At 41.7% G+C, this 17,179-nt stretch overlaps 2 protein-coding genes across 20 annotated transcripts in view; one reads left to right on the top strand and one right to left on the bottom strand.

The window, feature by feature from the left end:
• The window catches only part of MGA (MAX dimerization protein MGA), a 151,266-nt gene that overhangs the window by 45,560 nt on the left and 88,527 nt on the right, over positions 1-17,179 (bottom strand). For all 19 annotated transcript variants that reach the window (XM_053593505.1, XM_053593492.1, XM_053593495.1 and 16 more), the window contains 4 exons: positions 9,290-9,421; positions 8,851-8,955; positions 6,969-7,630; positions 5,506-5,851 (listed from right to left, as the gene is read on the bottom strand). In XM_053593505.1, the coding sequence (XP_053449480.1) occupies positions 5,506-5,851; positions 6,969-7,630; positions 8,851-8,955; positions 9,290-9,421 (1,245 nt within the window). The remainder of the gene's footprint in view (positions 1-5,505; positions 5,852-6,968; positions 7,631-8,850; positions 8,956-9,289; positions 9,422-17,179) is intronic.
• LOC128587666 (60S ribosomal protein L23a-like) lies at positions 13,631-16,478 on the top strand. The gene is made up of 2 exons (XM_053594051.1): positions 13,631-13,649; positions 16,009-16,478. Exons 1-2 carry the CDS (start codon positions 13,631-13,633, stop codon positions 16,476-16,478), a joined length of 489 nt encoding a protein of 162 aa, XP_053450026.1.

Here is a 17,179-nt window from a genome sequence, read left to right as displayed (position 1 = left end):
CCCACACATACAGAGATACATATGTTGTTGTTGTGATGCTTGAGGTTACGGTTTATTCCAGAGGAAAAAAAAACTAAATAAACAGATTACAGTCAGCCAAGAGGACATGCACACAGGGCAGAGTCCAGTAACGTTTCAAGCATGAAGCTTCCAGATTCCCTCTCCCAGTGAAGCCATGGACAGTTCTACTATCTGTGGCAACAATGGGTGACAATATGCACAATATACCAGCTAGGGAAGCTTACCTGGGCTCTGGCAGCCAGAGTTTATATTGGGACTCAAGAACACAGACATGGCTATGTACAGGGCTGACTTTTGATGTCCAGACCCTTCAGAGGGAGATCAGACACTGTGTGTCACAAAGTTCCCATCATAAACACAATGTCAGACTACCCAGTATGGGCCAAGGCTGCCAGCTAGATAAAGACACTCTTACCAGGCAGGACGCTCCAAGAGCCTAATTCCTTTTCACAGCCAAGACAGAACAATTCCCTATTCTGCTCCTATTCTTTACCTGAAACTCAGGGGAAAAAGGAACCAGTAAAAGCAGGAAAACACAGGATTAAAGAGAAAACCAGAGTTGCATATTTTCCTCAACAAAAACCAAAAATAGAAACCAGTTTCAAGAAGGAAATAAGGGCTGAGTGCAGTTACTCACACCTGTAAATCCTAACACTTTGAGAGCCCAAGGTGGAAGAGGATCATGTGAGGTTGGGAGTTCAAGACCAATGTGGGCAAGAACAAGACCCCTATCTCTACAAAAAAATTAAAAAAGAAAAGAAAGAAAAAATTAGCCAAGCATAGTAGTAGACAAATATAGTCCCAGCTACACAGGAGGCTGAGGCAGGATGATCACTGGAACCCAGGAATGTGAGAATGCAGTGAACAATGATGATGCTACTGCACTATTGTATCCCAGGCAACTGAGTGAGACCCTGTCTCCAAAAGAAAAAAAAAACAAAACAAGAAAGAGTCTCCCCATATTTCTATTCCAATACCTTCTAATATGTATTCATTCCCCAAGACCCCTAGCATTATCACTCTGTCTTCTGGGTTGTCAATAAACCTTTTGTTAATGACACTTAAAACACTTCAGGACTTTAATTACCTGTGGCACTTTTTAATAAATGTGTCTCATCTTTTTACTATGTATCTATTTCAGCAAACTGAAACTCTTGGGTTCAAGCAATCATCCTGCCTCACCTTCCCAGTAGCTGGGGACTATAGAGCAACCGCCACAACTTCTGGCTAATTTTTCTATTTTTAGTAAGAGACGGACCATGCTCTTGCTCAGGTTGGTCTCCCAACTTACAAGGCTCAAGCAATCCTCCCACTTTTGTTCCCTAGAGTGCTAGGATTACAGGCAGGGGCCACAGAGCCTGGCAACCTCAAACTCTTGGACTTAAGCGATTCTCTTGCCTTAGCTACCCAAGTAGCTGGGACTACAGGCACCCGCCACAACACCTGGTTAGTTTTTGCTGTAGTTGTCATTGCTGTTTAGCGGCCAAGGCCAGGTTTGAACCCGCCAGCCCCTGTGTATGTAGCTGGTGCCCTAACCACTGAACACAGGTGCCGAGCCTCGCTTTATTTTTTTGAGACAGAGTCTCACTCTGTTGCCCTGGGTAGAGTGCCATGGTATCATCATAGCTGATAGCAACCTCAAACTCTTGGGCTCAAGCAATCCTTTTGCCTCAGTTTCCCAAGTAGCTAGGACTACAGGTGCCTGCCACAATGTCTGGCTAGTTTTTCTATTTTTAGTAGAGATGGGGTCTCACTGTTGCTCAGGCTGGTCTCGAACTCCTAAGCTCAAGCAATCCACCCACCTTGGCCTCCCAGAGTACTAGGATTACAGGTATGAGCCATTGAGCTCAGCTGGTAAAGATCTTAAAATTATTACTGCCCAGGGTTCAGTGGGCCCTTCTTTTTTTTTTTTGAAACAGAGTCTCAAGCTTGTCGCCCTGGGTAGAGTACCGTCATGTCACAGCTCACAGCAACCTCAAATTCTTGGGTTTAAGTGACTCTCTTGCCTGAGTCTCCCAAGTAGCTGGAACTACAGGCACCCGCCACAATGCCTGGCTATTTTTTGGTTGTAGTTGTCATTGTTGTTTGGCAGGCCCGGGCTGGATTCAAACCCGCAAGCTCTGGTGTATGTGGCTGTCACCCTAGTCACTGAACTACAAGCGCTGAGCCAGTGGGCCCTTTTTTATCTGAAATTTCATGTTCTTCAGCTCTGTGTTATTTTCTTTCATCATTTCTTTATTTTTTCCTTTGATCTTCTATTCATTCTTCAACTCCCCTAAATCATTTATAACTTATTTTTTTCTTATTTCCCACCTATCTTTTTACAAAAACATATTAAGAGGTTTTAACTCTTTTTTTATATTTAGTTTTGTATGTTTATGGTTTCAATAACATTTTTTCTCCAAGAACTCTTCCTTTTTACATAGAAATAATTAACAAAAATATCATCCCGGGCGGCGCCTGTGGCTCAAGGAGTAGGGCACCGGTCCCATATGCCGGAGGTAGCGGGTTCAAACCCAGCCCCAGCCAAAAAAAAAAAAGAAAAAAAAAAATATCATCCCTTTCTTCATCCCTCCCTAACACTATAAGAAAACTGTTGGCTCCTGAAGAGGAATAGCAAGCCATGTTTGTTTGATTTTAATGAACTGTAGGAACAAGTAAACCAAAAAATATTTTGACAACTGGCTGACTTCCAGAGTTTGATTCTGGTCAAGGATGGGGTACCAGGTGAAGACAATAACTTAAAAAGCAAGACAGCCGGGTGGTGCCTGTGGCTCAGTGAGTAGGGCACCAGCCCCATATACCAAGGGTGGCAGGTTTGAACCCGGCGTCGGCCAAACTGCAACCAAAAAAATAGCCGGGCATTGTGGCGGGCGCCTGTGGTTCCAGCTCCTCGGGAGGCTGAGGCAGGAGAACCGCGTAAGCCCAAAAAAAGCTTGGAGGTTGCTGTGAGCTGTGTGACGTCATGGCACTCTACTGAGGGTGGTAAAGTGAGACTCTGTCTCTACAAAAAAAAAAAAAAAAAGGCAAGACAGCCTAAGAGATGTATAATATTCCTGCTTACAAAAATTTTTGCAATTTATTCTTGTTACTTTGAAATGGCTGTGTGTTTTTGTTTTCGTTTTTTGAGACAGAGTCTTACTTTATCGCCCTTGATAGAGTACCATTTTGTCACAGCTCACATCAACCTCCAACTCCCGGGCTTAGGCGATTCTCTTGCCTCAGCCTCCCAAGTAGCTGCGACTACAGGCACCTGCCACAACACCCGGCTATTTTTTTTGTTGCAGTTTGGCCAGGGCTGGGTTCGAATCCCTCACCCTCATTATATGGGGCCAGCGCCCTACCCACTGAGCCACAGGCGCCACCTGAAAGGGCTATGTGTTGTTTTAAGTATGACAGTAGGAGATATAGATGGAGCTAGAAATTCTATATTATGCTTCATTTTAAAGCTCTACAACCTTACTTATACAAAAATCATTAAGGTATATAAACTTAAACACTAACGTAGTAAACAAAATAGCCTAGCACTGGTCACAAAACCAGAGAGATCAGAAAAAGAACCAAATGTTAGTAGTATACCTTAATTTGCTACATTACAGTAACATTTTAAACCAATAGGAAAAGTATACATTTCTCAGTAAGTGATGGTACAACTGACTGGCCATTTGGAGGAAAAAATGACTCCCTACTACAAATGTCACATCAAATAAATTCCAGATATATTAACAATTTAATTTAAGTTTGTAAAAGTACCAGAAGAAAGTCTAATTAAACATTTTTATAATCTTAAGGGTAGAGAAAGACTTTCTAAGCAAGACTTCAAAGGTAAAAACCATAAAAGAAAAAGACTGCCATAATTAACTATCTCTGCTATTTCCCTTTGGGGGGGGGAAAGGGAGCTATGAACAAAATTAAAATACAAATTATAAAATTACAGCCTGTAAAAAAATAAAGCTCTTCCAAAATATAAGGGGGGGGGGGGAGAACCAGCCACTCCAATAAAAGTTAGCAAAGAATCAAAAAAGACAATTCACAGGAAAAAAGTTTATGACAAATGCTCAATAAACCTATCACTGAAGAAATGACAAATTTATACCCTGGGAGGCCAAGACAGGTGGATTATTTGAACTCAGGAGTTTGATACCAGCTCAAAGGAAAAGCGAGACCCCCCCTCTCTACTAAAAACAGAAAAACCAGCCCAGCATTGTGGTGGGCACTTGTATTCCCAGCTACTTTAAAACAATTCTGCCTATTAGTTTGACAGTTTTTATATATTGTAAATGTACAGTGTTCAGATACTATCCAACTACTTGTACATGTCTAAGTTGGTAGTATTCTACTAAACACCCACAAATGCTTCACATACACTATCACATTAATTCCATTTTTAGTAGTCCATGAATGTTCATCACTGTATTGTTCCTAATTTTTTTAAAAAAGCCAAACCAGAAAAAACAACAACAAAAATAGCTAGGCCCTGCGGCGGGCACATGTAGTCCCAGCAACTTGGGAGGCAGAGGCAAGAGAATCGCTTAAGCCCAAGAGGTTGAGGTTGCTGTGAGCTGTGATGCCACAGCACTCTACTGAGGGTGACACAGTGTCTCAAAAGAAAAAAAAAGGAAAAGAAAACTAACATTATAATGTACATCTACAACTAATGACATAGAAAGCAGACTATGACCTTATGATATTAAATGTTTACAGCCTATAATATCACAGATACAACAGTTCCATAAATGTGTATGTATGCATGAGCGCGCGTGTGCACAAATAAGAAAGTCACAAAAGATCCTGGGAGAACATACATTTGTTTTTTTGTTTTTTGAGACAGAGTCTTACTTTGTCACCCTGGGTAGAGTGCCATGGCATCACAGCTCACAGCAACCTCCAACTCCTGGGCTTAGGCGATTCTCTTGCCTCAGCCTCCTAAGTAGCTGGGACTATAGGCGCCCACCAGAATGCCCAGCTATTTTGTTGCAGTTTGGCCGGGGCCAGGTTCAAACCTGCCACCCTCGGTATATGGAGCTGGTACCTACACACTGAGCCACAGGCGCCACCCAGAAAAAAATGTTTTTTAAAAAAGTACATGACTTAGTTCTGTCATATCCCTATCTTATCACCATGACCAAAGGGTCTTACTGCAAACATTTCCTTTTAGAAAGCATGATGGACTATATGATTTGGATTCTTCCCAAAGAGTATCTGTATATATGTATGCACATGCACACACTGGGGTGAGGGGAATAAAGAAAATGGATGAAACTTAGCTTAAAAGGTGGGCATACGTATGTGCACATGCATGCATATCACACATGCAGAATGGTAAGAATTCTCAAAATTATTATTAGATCATTTATCAAGGGTTAAAGTAGAAAAAAATTAGAAATTTAAGAAAGGATTAAAGTAAATAGTAGTATTTTAAAACAACCATTTTTTTTTTAAAAACTCGATACCACACTATTTTAACTCTCAAGTAATACTCACTGTATTCCACCTTCTTTCTTTTCTTTTTCTCTTTCAATTGCTCTTCCTCCTCCCTGACTGTTCCTTCTTCCTCCTTTGCCTCCTCTCCCAGAGTATCATGAAATACTGGATCTTGATGGGCGGCCTTCCTCTGAAAATGCTTAGTTTTGGATCCCCCTTTGACAAGCACAACTTTTCTTTTCAAACAAGTACAACCAAACATGCAGTCTGGTCGGCGGCAGTGAGCAGGTTGGCGCTTTTCCAACGCTAGACTAGAGCATATACAACCCAGTCGACAGAAGTCATTGTTGCAAGGAGGAGCTCGTTTCCTTATGATGGTGTGAATAGGTTTAGTTTTGAGAGATGCCTAAAATTAGAGTAGATCATTGTAATTCTACTAAATCATCACCCTGTAACAGCAACTACTTAACAGTCATTTATTGGTATGCCTTCTCCTCGAGTACTAACAGCATAAAACTAACACAGAGTCAAAGGACAAACTGTGAATATAACCAGGACCCTGCACAATCTCCCATTCTATTCTAATGCACAGACAAGAGAATATTCTAATTAATTAGGAGCAAAATTATTAAGATGGGAGAGAGTGAGGGAAAAAAATGATGATTCTCAATAGATATTACACATAATGACAGACGTAAGACCCCTGGGCCAAATTCAGCCAGTTTCATAATTGGAACTCAGCCAGACACCTTCATGTACATATTGTATGTGGCACTATAACAGCAGATCTGAGTTACTACAAAAGAGTAACTCTGCAAAGCCTAAAATATTTATTATCTGGCCCTTTACAGAAGAACTTTTCTAGCTCCTGCTCCAGGGTAATTAATGAAAAGGAAACAGGGTAATACGTGAATAAAATTTCTTATTAATGCTTAATAATAAAGAAAACAAGCTGCATTTAGTTCCAACGTCTGATGATTTTCGGCTCCAGAACTGAGTCACAGAACTTAAAAATGGAAGGTAAAGTACAGATATTCATGAAAAAATTATCAGCATGTTTTTGTATCAATCACATGCACTGGAGGACCCAAGATAGTATATCAATGACAAATGAAAATTTTATAAAAGATAAGTTTTTTCTCCATAAGTTAATTTTTTGGATTTTTGAGGATTTGGTACCTTTTAAACAGAACTTTCAAATTTGTTTTAACAAGATCAGCAAATGTACTACCAACATGCTGCAAAACAAAATTAGCAATTTTCAGATTAGCCAGCTGCCTTTATACAAGAGAAGGCCATTATTCAAGTCTAACTGTAATGTCTCCCTCTGCTGGCAAGAGAGATCTATACTTAATCTAGTTGTTAAAGAGCAAATGGGGAAAGACAACTGCTTTCACCAAGGTAATTAACTGCTGAAAACTAGCTGATGATCCTACCAAAAAGCCCCAATACTATTTCTCCTCACTAACCTCACTCTTTCAGGCTAAGCACAAATATGCTTCTGGAAAATAGCAGATACTTACTTGGGCTGTAAGTAGAGTTGTTAGGGATACATCTGCTCGTTCTTCTGTGATATAGGTCCTTGGTTTTCCTTCCCAAAGTGCACAGTCTTCCAGGTCCATTAGTTTCACCTGAGATTTAGACAAGCCTGGAGGGCGGGTTCCTTGGTGCTGGTGCTGTTGCTGCTGTTGTGCCTGACGCAAACTAATCTGCTTTGGAAATACATTTTCATCTAAAGTTGGCACAACAAAGTTATTCACCTGATTTTCTGAAATGGTGCTTGAAAAGTTCTTGGGGACCTTATCTCCTAGAATCATATGAGAGTTTTTCTGCTTTGGTGAAACAGGGTATGGTAAAATAGATTTATAGGATGATTTAGCTCTGCTGCTTAAAGTTGCCTGTTTGTTTTGAGACCTTGCCTTTCGAGAGGCAGGGGCTACAGAATGAGGCTTCAAAGAGTAGGAGGTAGAAGGGGAAATAGTAGATTGCTTCTTTAGTACACTATCTAGTGTTCGTACATAGCTGGTACTCTTGGTGGGAAGCTGGTATACCACAGGAGATGTGGGAGCACTGGAAGAGAAACCCATGCTTGTTTCCATCAGCTTGCCTTCGTTTTCCAAGTATTCGTCTAGCTTATCACTACAGAAAGCAGAACGGTTTTTCAGTGAACTTTCTGAATTTCCACCTAGAAATAAGACACAAGATACTTATAGAAATCTAGGGCAGATCTTCAGATCTCCAGAAAAATACACTAAAAAGGCCAAAACACTGAGCTATAAGTTGCTAAATTTTCTAAATTAACCCTCCTGAGAAAGAAGAAAAAATAGAAAACCAAGTGAAAATTTTGAGTCTCACAGACTAATTACATTGAAATCTGTTCTCTATCTCAGGCACCAACTATATTAAAATCCATTCTCAGAGAGTATGATTTACCCTAAAATTATCAAATTGCAATTCTTATTGAGCACTAATTTTTTGTATGTGTGTGGTTGTTTTTTTTTTTTTTTTGGCCGGGGCTAGGTTTGAACCCGCTACCTCCGGCATATGGGACCAGCGCCCTACTCCTTGAGCCACAGGCACCGCCCATTAAGCACTAATTTTTATAAAGTGATAACAGTAATTAACTTAAGAGTCTTCAACCTTTGAAAACTTTTAACTATTGAGAGCAGAGATAAGTAAAAATATAACAGCAAAAAATAGAATTAAATCCCAACAGAACTCAACAGAATGCCAAAGCAATATTTAAGTGATTGGACTACCTGTAGTTTGAAAAAAAACACTACGGGGCGGCGCCTGTGGCTCAAGGAGTAGGGCGCCGGTCCCATATGCCGGAGGTGGCGGGTTCAAACCCAGCCCTGGCAAAAAAAAAACGAAACACCAGGGAAGAAGGAGAGCCAATGTACGATTTAGTTTTTATGAAAAAAAAATTAACTTTAGCAGAAAGACATGCATTACATTGTTGTAATACTGAACAGAGATTCAAAGGTGAGAAAAACAATCTGGACAAGTGGTAAATTTATCTAAGAAAAGAAGGACACTAAGAACGGAGACCAATAGACACACAAATGCCTGGATTAAAAAGTTTACTTTGAAGTGTACAGTTCAAAAATAATGTTTGAGAACGATGCTTTTTTTAACTATCAGAATAAGAGAAATAAGGTGAAAAGAGTTGAAGGGATTATTTAAACCTGGTATGATTAAGGATTAAACCCCACAGTTCTGGCTACAGGAAAATCAGTAGCAGATAAAAATCAGCAAGACAACTGGTTTCCATACATTTTAAAGTATAGAGAGAAGGAATGAAGAAAAACCACCAAGATTTACTTTTAATAAAGCATATTGGCTGTATGTTTCAGATGATGTTCAGAATTTTTTTAAAAAAGCAAAAAACAAACAACAAATTACCTTCATTCCTAGATGCAGAAGCACTGTGAAACTTTCCTCTCCATCCCTTTATCTTGGTGAAGTCATTGGTTTTCCCTGTTCTAGAAACAAAGGGAAATCCAGCATCTATAAAAGAAAAAAAGAGCAAAATTTCAGCAAGTCAATATTATGGACCTATTTAATCAGTAAGACCTTATCTAAAAATATTACCCTGTTTCCTCGAAAATAAGACTTATTTTAAGGTGTGCTCCCAAAGATGCACTAGGTCTTATTTTCAGGGGACATCTTATCTTTCCTGTAAGTAGGTCTTATTTTCGGGGAAACGGGGTAGTATTATTCCAACAGATGAAACAGCTACCTTAGTATATCCTTTATCTCTATAATATAAGTAGCTTTTTTTGCATGCCAAAAATAACCTAAAGAAAAACAGTGTTTAACTTTACAAATGCTACACACTCACCAGGAGAGGCAGGGTTGGTTCCTGTAAGGTTCCAAAAAGGAAGGCTAGTAGCTGGAGCCAAAGGTAGCTGTACTCCCAAGTATTTAAGATCAATGCTCATTGTTGGATCCACTGAATTCAATTTTAAGCCAACTAGAAGAAAAAAAGGACCATAAATCATATTCTCTCCTTTATTATTCAAACATTTGAGTTCAGGCAAGTCAATAAAGAAGATAATGGGTAGCAAAAATGATGAAATTAAAAATAAATGGTAGCAGAGTCACATCATAAGGTGGCCCATAATCCACACCTTCTGTTACTAAATTTGTGTCACCCTCTCCTTGACTGGGAGCAGTGTATGTGATTAGTTGCTAACCAATGCAATGGGTCAAACGGAATTGGGACGCACATGATTATATATATGTGATAATATAAGAGTACAGCATTCACCTTACAAGAATTGCAAGAAAATAAATTTTGCTAACAAGCTGAGGAAAAGGGCAGTGTCTGTGGCTCAGTGAGCAGGGCACCAGCCCCACATACCAAGCGTAGTGGGTTTGAACCTGGCCCCGGCCAAACTGCAACAAAAGAATGGCCGGGCATTCTAGTGGGCACCTGTAGTCCCAGTTACTCAGGAGACTCAGGCAAGAGAATCGCCTAAGCCCAAGGGTTGGAGGTTGCTGTGAGCTGTGATGCCGCAGCACTCTACCAAGGGCAAAAGAATGAGATTCTGTCTCTAAAAAAAAAAAAAAAAAACAAGCCGAAGAAAACTGGAAGAGGATACTTCTCCAGTGAAGTTTCCAATGAGAAACTAGGCCTGGTCAAGATCTGGATTGCAGCCTTGTGAGATCCTAAGGAGAGGAATCCCCAGACCATGTTTAGACTGCTAAATAAGTTCCAAAGTATATAGCAACTTTACTAACAATCCATAGCTAATACATAAACAGCATAATTTGCATCTTCTGTGATTTAACACATGGTGGTTCACAGATTTTCTAGGGTCTTTTAATACAAAGTTACCTCAGACTAAACACCTGACTTGATTATACCTGCTGATTCTTTAATTATTATTAATGGTACTTTCTTTTTTTTATTGTTTTAAAATTTGGAGTTTTGATTTTGGAAGGTTTGTCAAAGGTTTAGTTATTTATTTATTTATTTATTTATTTTTTTGCAATTTTGGCCGAGGCTGGATTTGAACCCCCCACCGTTGGCATATGGGGCCAGCGCCCTACTCCTTTGAGCCACAGGCGCTGCCCAATTAATGATATTTATTTTATTGTTAATTGATTATCCTTTTCTTTTTTAAGAGACAGGGTCTCATCTCCCTCAGTTACTGGGACTACAGGAGTACATCACCATACCAGGCTTATTTTTTCTTTTTGGTAGAGACAAGGTTAGGGTTAAGGTTAGGGTTGTTACTGAACTTCTGAAGTTAAGCAATCCTCCCACCTCGGCCACCCGCAGTGCTAGGATTAGAGTCATGAGCCATCACACCCTGAGCCTATCAATATTGTGACTCCTTATTTAAGGGGAAATTTTTGGCAAAGTATTTAACTTCAATCTTAACAAAATCGAAGCCAAAGAGTTCAAAGTATTAAGTATTATAGTAAAAACATTAAGAGTCCCAGGTATAGGTTCCAGAGTGCTGGGCAGCACCTATGGCTCAAAAGAATAGGACGTCGGCCCCACAAGCCATGGCATCACAGCTCACAGCAACCTCAAACTCTTGAGCTTAAGTGATTCTCTTGCCTCAACCTCCCGAGTAGCTGGAACTACAGGCCTCTGCCACAACACCTGGCTATTTCTTTTCTGTTTTGTTGTTGTTGTTATTGTTGAGGTTGTTATTGTTGTTTAGCAGGCCCGGGCCGGGCTCGAACCCTCCAGCCTCAGTGTATATGGCTGGCACCCTACTCACTGAGCTACAGGCACCAAGTCTGTTTTTTTGTTATTGTTGTCATTGTACTTTAGCTGGCTCGGGTCGGCCAGTCCTTGAACCTGTCAGCCTCGGTGTATGTGACTAGTGCGCTACCCACTGAGCTACAGGTGCAGCCCCATGAGCCACAAATTCTTAGGGCTAATGTGTGTGTCCTCTACAAAGATTCTATCTGAACAAAAGATGGCAACCTGGGCACACAACTGTAGTCCTAGCTATTTAGGGGACAAAGACAAAAGAATCACTTGATCCCATGAGTTCAAAGCCTGTCTGGGCAAAAGATCAAGACTCCAACAACAATAAAGATGAGTGGACACAGTGACTCATATCTATAATCCTAGCACTTTGGAAACCCAAGGAAGGAGAATCACTTGAGGCCAGGAGTGTGAGACCAGCACAAGCAACACAGTGACATTCCATCTCTACAAAAAAATAAAAAAATGATCCAGCTGTGCTGGCACTAGCCAGGAATCCCAGCTACTTGGGAGGCTAAGGCAGGAGGATTGTTTGAGTCGAGGAGTGTGGGAGTCGTAGTGCTTTGATAACACTATCACAGCAATGGTCAACAAAGTGAGGCCCTGTCTCAAGGAAAAAAAACAAACATGAGTATTCTACTTCAGTTTGCAATTCTTGTACTTTAAAATACTTTTATTACATTTACTTTATGTAAATACATAAGTCTGATTTAAACCTCAATCAAAACATTCTTTCTGGCTCAGCATAGTGATTATGGCAGTGGCCACATGCACCAAGGCTGGCGGATTTGAACTCAGCCTGGGCCAGCTAAACAACAACAACAACTATAAAAAAAAAAAAAAAAAAGAAAGCTGAGCCAGGCATTGTGGCAGGTGCCTGTAGTCCTAGCTACTCGGGAGGCTGAGGCAAGAGAATTGCCTAAGCCCAGTAGTTGGAGGTTACTGTGAGCTATGTGATGCTACGGCATTATACTGAGGGCGATAAAGTGAGACTCTGTTTTACAAAAAAAAAAAAAAAAGGAAAGAATAGGCAGGCGTTGAGGCGCGTGTCTGTAATCCCACCTACTTGGATGGTGGAAGCAAGAGCATAGCTTAAGCCCAAGAGTCAGAGGTTGCTGTGAGCTGTGATGCAACAGCACTCTACCAAGGGCAACATAATGAGACCCTGTTTCAAAAAAAAAATTCTTTCCTCATGTTCCCAATCAACTATAAGCAGTCTCTCAGTTACAAACATCTGACATACATAAAACTTGTGCTTATTAAAAAGCTATCATACAGGGCGGCGCCTGTGGCTCAGCGGGTAGGGCGCCGGTCCCATATGCTGGAGGTGGCGGGTTCGAACCCAGCCCCGGCCAAATTAAAAAAAAAAAAGGCTATCATACTAAGTGCCTGACACACGCATGGCTTACAGTTAAAAATGGAAGCTACTACATGTAATAGGTAGATGTACTTTTCCAACTTACACAAAAATTCAACTTAAGAACAAACCTACAGAAGCTAAATCATTCGTAACCCAAGGACTGCCTATAGGGAAAACGTAAGATTATCATAACTGGTATCTTATCTCATCTTTACTATTTCTTAACTGTATGACTTGAGTTAAATTTCTGACTTTTATTTTTTTTTCCTAAGACAGACACTCAAGCTGTCGCCCTGGGTAGAGTGCCATGCCGTCACAGCTCACAGCAATCTCTAACTCTTAGGCTTAAATGATTCTCTTGCCTTAGCCTCCCAAGTAGCTGGGCCTACGGGCACCTGCCACAATGCCCGGCTATTTTTGGCAGGCCCGGGCTGGATTCAAACCTGCCAGCTCCAGTGTATGTGGCTGGCGCCCTAGCTGCTGAGCTGCTGGCAACCTAGCTGCCGAGCGACAGGCGCCAAGCCAAATTTCTGACTTTTAGTTTCCTCAACAATAAAATGAACATGAATCCATCACACTGGGTTGTATTCTTTGAGAATAATTTCTTTTAGAAATTACTATCAGGTATGTAAGTCCTACAAGAGGTAAACAAAACAGGCTCAGCGCCTCTGGCTCAAGCAGCTAAGGCACCAGCCACATACACCTGACCTGGTGGGTTCGAATCCAACCTGGGCCCGCCAAACAACAATGACGGCTGCAACCAAAAAAAATCACCGGGCATTGTGGCAGGTGCCCCAAACAATGACGGCTGCAACCAAAAAAATCACCGGGCGTTGTGGCAGGCGCCTGTAGTCCCAGCTATTTGGGAGGTTGAGACAGGAGAATCGCTTAAGCCCAGGAGTTGAAGGTTGCTGTGAGCTCTGATGCTATAGCACTCTACCTGGGGCAACAGCTTGAGGCGCTGTCGCAAAAAAAAAAAAACAAAGAGGTAAACAAAACAAAAAGAAACAGACCTAAAAAGCCCAAGGCAACCGGGTAAAACTATTGAAAGTATAATTGCAAGTTAGACTAAATAGGAATTAAGGGGGACAATGGGGGAAGAGACCACAGGTTGGAAACAAAAAAGCTACAGCAGAAATTCAAATGAGAAATGAATCCTAAACAAAAATGACAAACTATAGTGCTCAAAAGAAAAATATTATTTATTACTGACAAAAACTGCTAGAAACAGGGTGGCGCCTGTGGCTCAAAGGGGTAGGGTGCCAGCCCCATATACCGGAGGTGGCGAGTTCAAACCCAGCCCCAGTGAGAAACTGCAAAAAAAAAAAAAAAACCTGCTAGAAAAGGCTCCTCGCAACACTCTGAGAGGAGTGTCGAAGTGCAATGTCCGCGGTATCAACTATCAAACTTAGTAGGTAAGGAAACAGGACATTTCATATTTAAGAACCTAATACACTCAGTTTAACCACCAGACAAATCCCATCTGAGGGACATTTACAAAAAACACTTGACCAGGGGTACAGAGCAAGACAGTGGCCGAGTAACAGCTTCCTTGCATCTGGGCACTGTGAGTCTGGGGAGATAGGACTCCAGGCATCTATGGCTGGTGGGATCTGCCTATCATCACCCCTGTGAGGATACAAGGAGTCAGCGAGAGACTTCTTGACCCCAAAAGGAGGACTAAAACAGTGGAAAACCGGCAAGTGGTCGCGTGTGTTCAATTGGTCTAAACCTGCCCGCAACTGTAAGTTTGGTAGCAGCAAGACTGCAAACCAGAAAGGCCTTAACTGTGAACTGTTTTGGTGTCTTTGGACTTGGCACTCAGTTGAACTGCCTTGGGGAGAGCCTAAGTAGGAGTGTGGAGAACTTTGGCCGTTGTCTAGGGCCCCAGTCTGAGCCACTGAGCCAATCTAGAGCTAATAGTGTTTGGCTGTGGGCCACCAGGAGCCATTGTGAGTGATCTGCCCCGGCAAGCTCCGCCCTCAGGGTGGCAGGGTGGTGAACCGGGTGGGAGCTGGTAACCTAGCGACTGAGTAGCCTAAAGGTGGGGGCTGAGCCACCTTGCAGCCCTAACCCTCAGAGGCAGAGTGAGACCGGTTTTGGCACACTGGGTAAGTGGATAGCCACTTCAGCAGTGATTCCAGCGACAAGCACTTTCCTGGGAAAGCTTCTGCTCGGCAACTTACAAGTTCAAAGTGCCTTTTAAGTGGGCTGAAGAGAGATTTAGGGTGTCTACCTGCTGGGGTTTGAGAAATCAGCAGCCTCCAGTCGTATCAGAACTGTGATTAACATCTCATACCCCAGAAGACCACCTGCTGGCCAGACAATATTCAACAACATAAACGTACTGCTTTGTTTCGGGTTGTGTGTTTTTTTTTTTTTGTTAGGTTGTTTTTTGTTTATTTTGATGTTACTGATGTTGTTCTGTTTTTTAATTTCAACCTTTTCCTTACAGATCTTTTTTCTTTCTCCATTTTCCTAGTTAATTATAATTTCCCATGGCTGGCCTGAGATCAGGAGTTCCAGACCAGCCTGAGCCAGAGCCAGACTCCATCTCTAAAATTAGCCGGAATTGTGGTGGGCACCTGTAGTCCCAGCTACTTGAGGCTGAGGCAAGAGAATTGCTTAAGCCTGAGAGTTTGAGGTTGCTGTGAGCTGTGATGCCACAGCACTCTACTCAGGGTGACAGGTGAGAGTCTGTTTTAAAAAAAGAAAAGAGAGAGAGGCGAAGCAAGATGGCAGCCGAGTAACAGCTTTCTTGCAGCTGGGCACCGTGAATCTGGGGAGCTAGAACTCCAGGCATCTCTGGCTGGTGGGATCTGCCTATTATCACCCCTGCGCAGATACAGGGAGTCAGCGAGAGACTTCTGGACCCCAAGAGGAGGACTAGAACAGTGGAAAACCGCCCACAGGCACGAGAACTTAAAGAGTAAGTGGAAGTGAAAGGAAAATTAGGGCAAGGAAACAGATAAGATTCTTCTTGATTCTTCTTCAAGAGGAAGAATCAGCAGAAAACGCCAGGCAACATGAAGAACCAGTCCAGAACAACCCCGCCAAGGGACCATGAGGTAGCTACTGCAGATGATTCCACCTATGAAGAAATGTTAGGAATGACAGAAAGGGAATTTAGAATACACATGTTGAAAACAATGAAAGAAATGATGGAACAATGAAGGAAACTGCTAATAAAGTGGAAAATAACCAAAAGGAAATCCAAAAACAGAATCAAATAAGAGATGAACGATATGAAGAATATAAAAAGGATATAGCAGAGCTGAAGGAACTGAAACGGTCAATTAGGGAACTTAAAGATGCAATGGAAAGTATCAGCAACAGGTTAGACGATGCAGAAGAAAGAATTTCAGAGGTAGAAGACAAAGTTCTTGAGATAACTCAGATAGTAAAAGAGGCAGAAAAGAAGAGAGAGAAAGCAGAACGTTCACTGTCAGAATTATGGGACTTTGACAAGATGGCGCCGAAGCGAAGAAGGAAGCTCCTGCCCCTCCCAAAGCGGAAGCCAAAGCAAAGGCATTGAAGGCCAAGAAGGCAGTGCTAAAAGGCATCCACAGCCACAAAAAAAAGAAGATCCGTACATCACCCACCTTCCGGCGGCCAAAGACTCTGAGACTCCGGAGGCAGCCCAAATATCCTCGGAAGAGCGCCCCCAGGAGAAACAAGCTTGACCACTATGCCATCATCAAGTTCCCCCTGACCACGGAGTCTGCCATGAAGAAGATAGAAGACAACAACACACTTGTGTTCATTGTGGATGTCAAAGCTAACAAGCACCAGATCAAACAGGCTGTGAAGAAGCTTTATGACATTGATGTGACCAAGGTCAACACCCTGATCAGGCCTGATGGTGAGAAGAAGGCATATGTTCGACTGGCTCCTGATTATGATGCTTTGGATGTTGCCAACAAAATTGGGATCATCTAAACCAAGTCCAGCTGGCCAATTCTAAATATATAACTTTTCACCATAAAAAAAAAAAAAAAAAGAATTATGGGACTTTATGAAGCGTTCCAACATACGAGTTATAGGAATTCCAGAAGGGGAAGAAGAATGCCCCAGAGGAATGGAAGCCATACTAGAGAATATTATAAAAGAAAATTTCCCAAATATCACCAAAGATTCTGACACTCTGCTTTCAGAGGGCTATCGGACCCCAGGTCGCCTCAACTCTAACCGAGCAACTCCAAGACACATTGTGATGAACCTGTCCAAAGTCAAGACAAAAGAAAAGATTCTGCAAGCTGCCAGGAGTAAGCGCCAGTTGACCTACAGGGGCAAATCCATCAGAGTGACTGCAGACTTCTCTAATGAAACTTTCCAAGCAAGAAGACAATGGTCATCTACCTTTAATCTACTTAAACAGAACAATTTCCAGACCAGAATTCTGTACCCTGCTAAGCTAAGCTTCAAAATTGACGGAGAAATCAAATCATTTACGGATATACAAACATTGAGGAAATTTGCCACAACAAGACCAACTCTACAGGAAATACTTCAACCTGTTCTGCACACTGACCACGACAATGGATCAGCATCAAAGTAAGAACTCAGAAATTAAAGGACAGAACCTAACCTCCACACTGATGCAAAAGATAAAACTAAGCAATGGAATCTCAACAAATAAG

This window comes from Nycticebus coucang, chromosome 6 (assembly GCF_027406575.1).
Source record: "Nycticebus coucang isolate mNycCou1 chromosome 6, mNycCou1.pri, whole genome shotgun sequence".
Classification (NCBI taxonomy): Eukaryota; Metazoa; Chordata; class Mammalia; order Primates; family Lorisidae; genus Nycticebus; species Nycticebus coucang.
The sequence above is the reverse complement of the archived record's forward strand: the minus strand, read 5'-3'. Positions and strand labels throughout refer to the sequence as shown.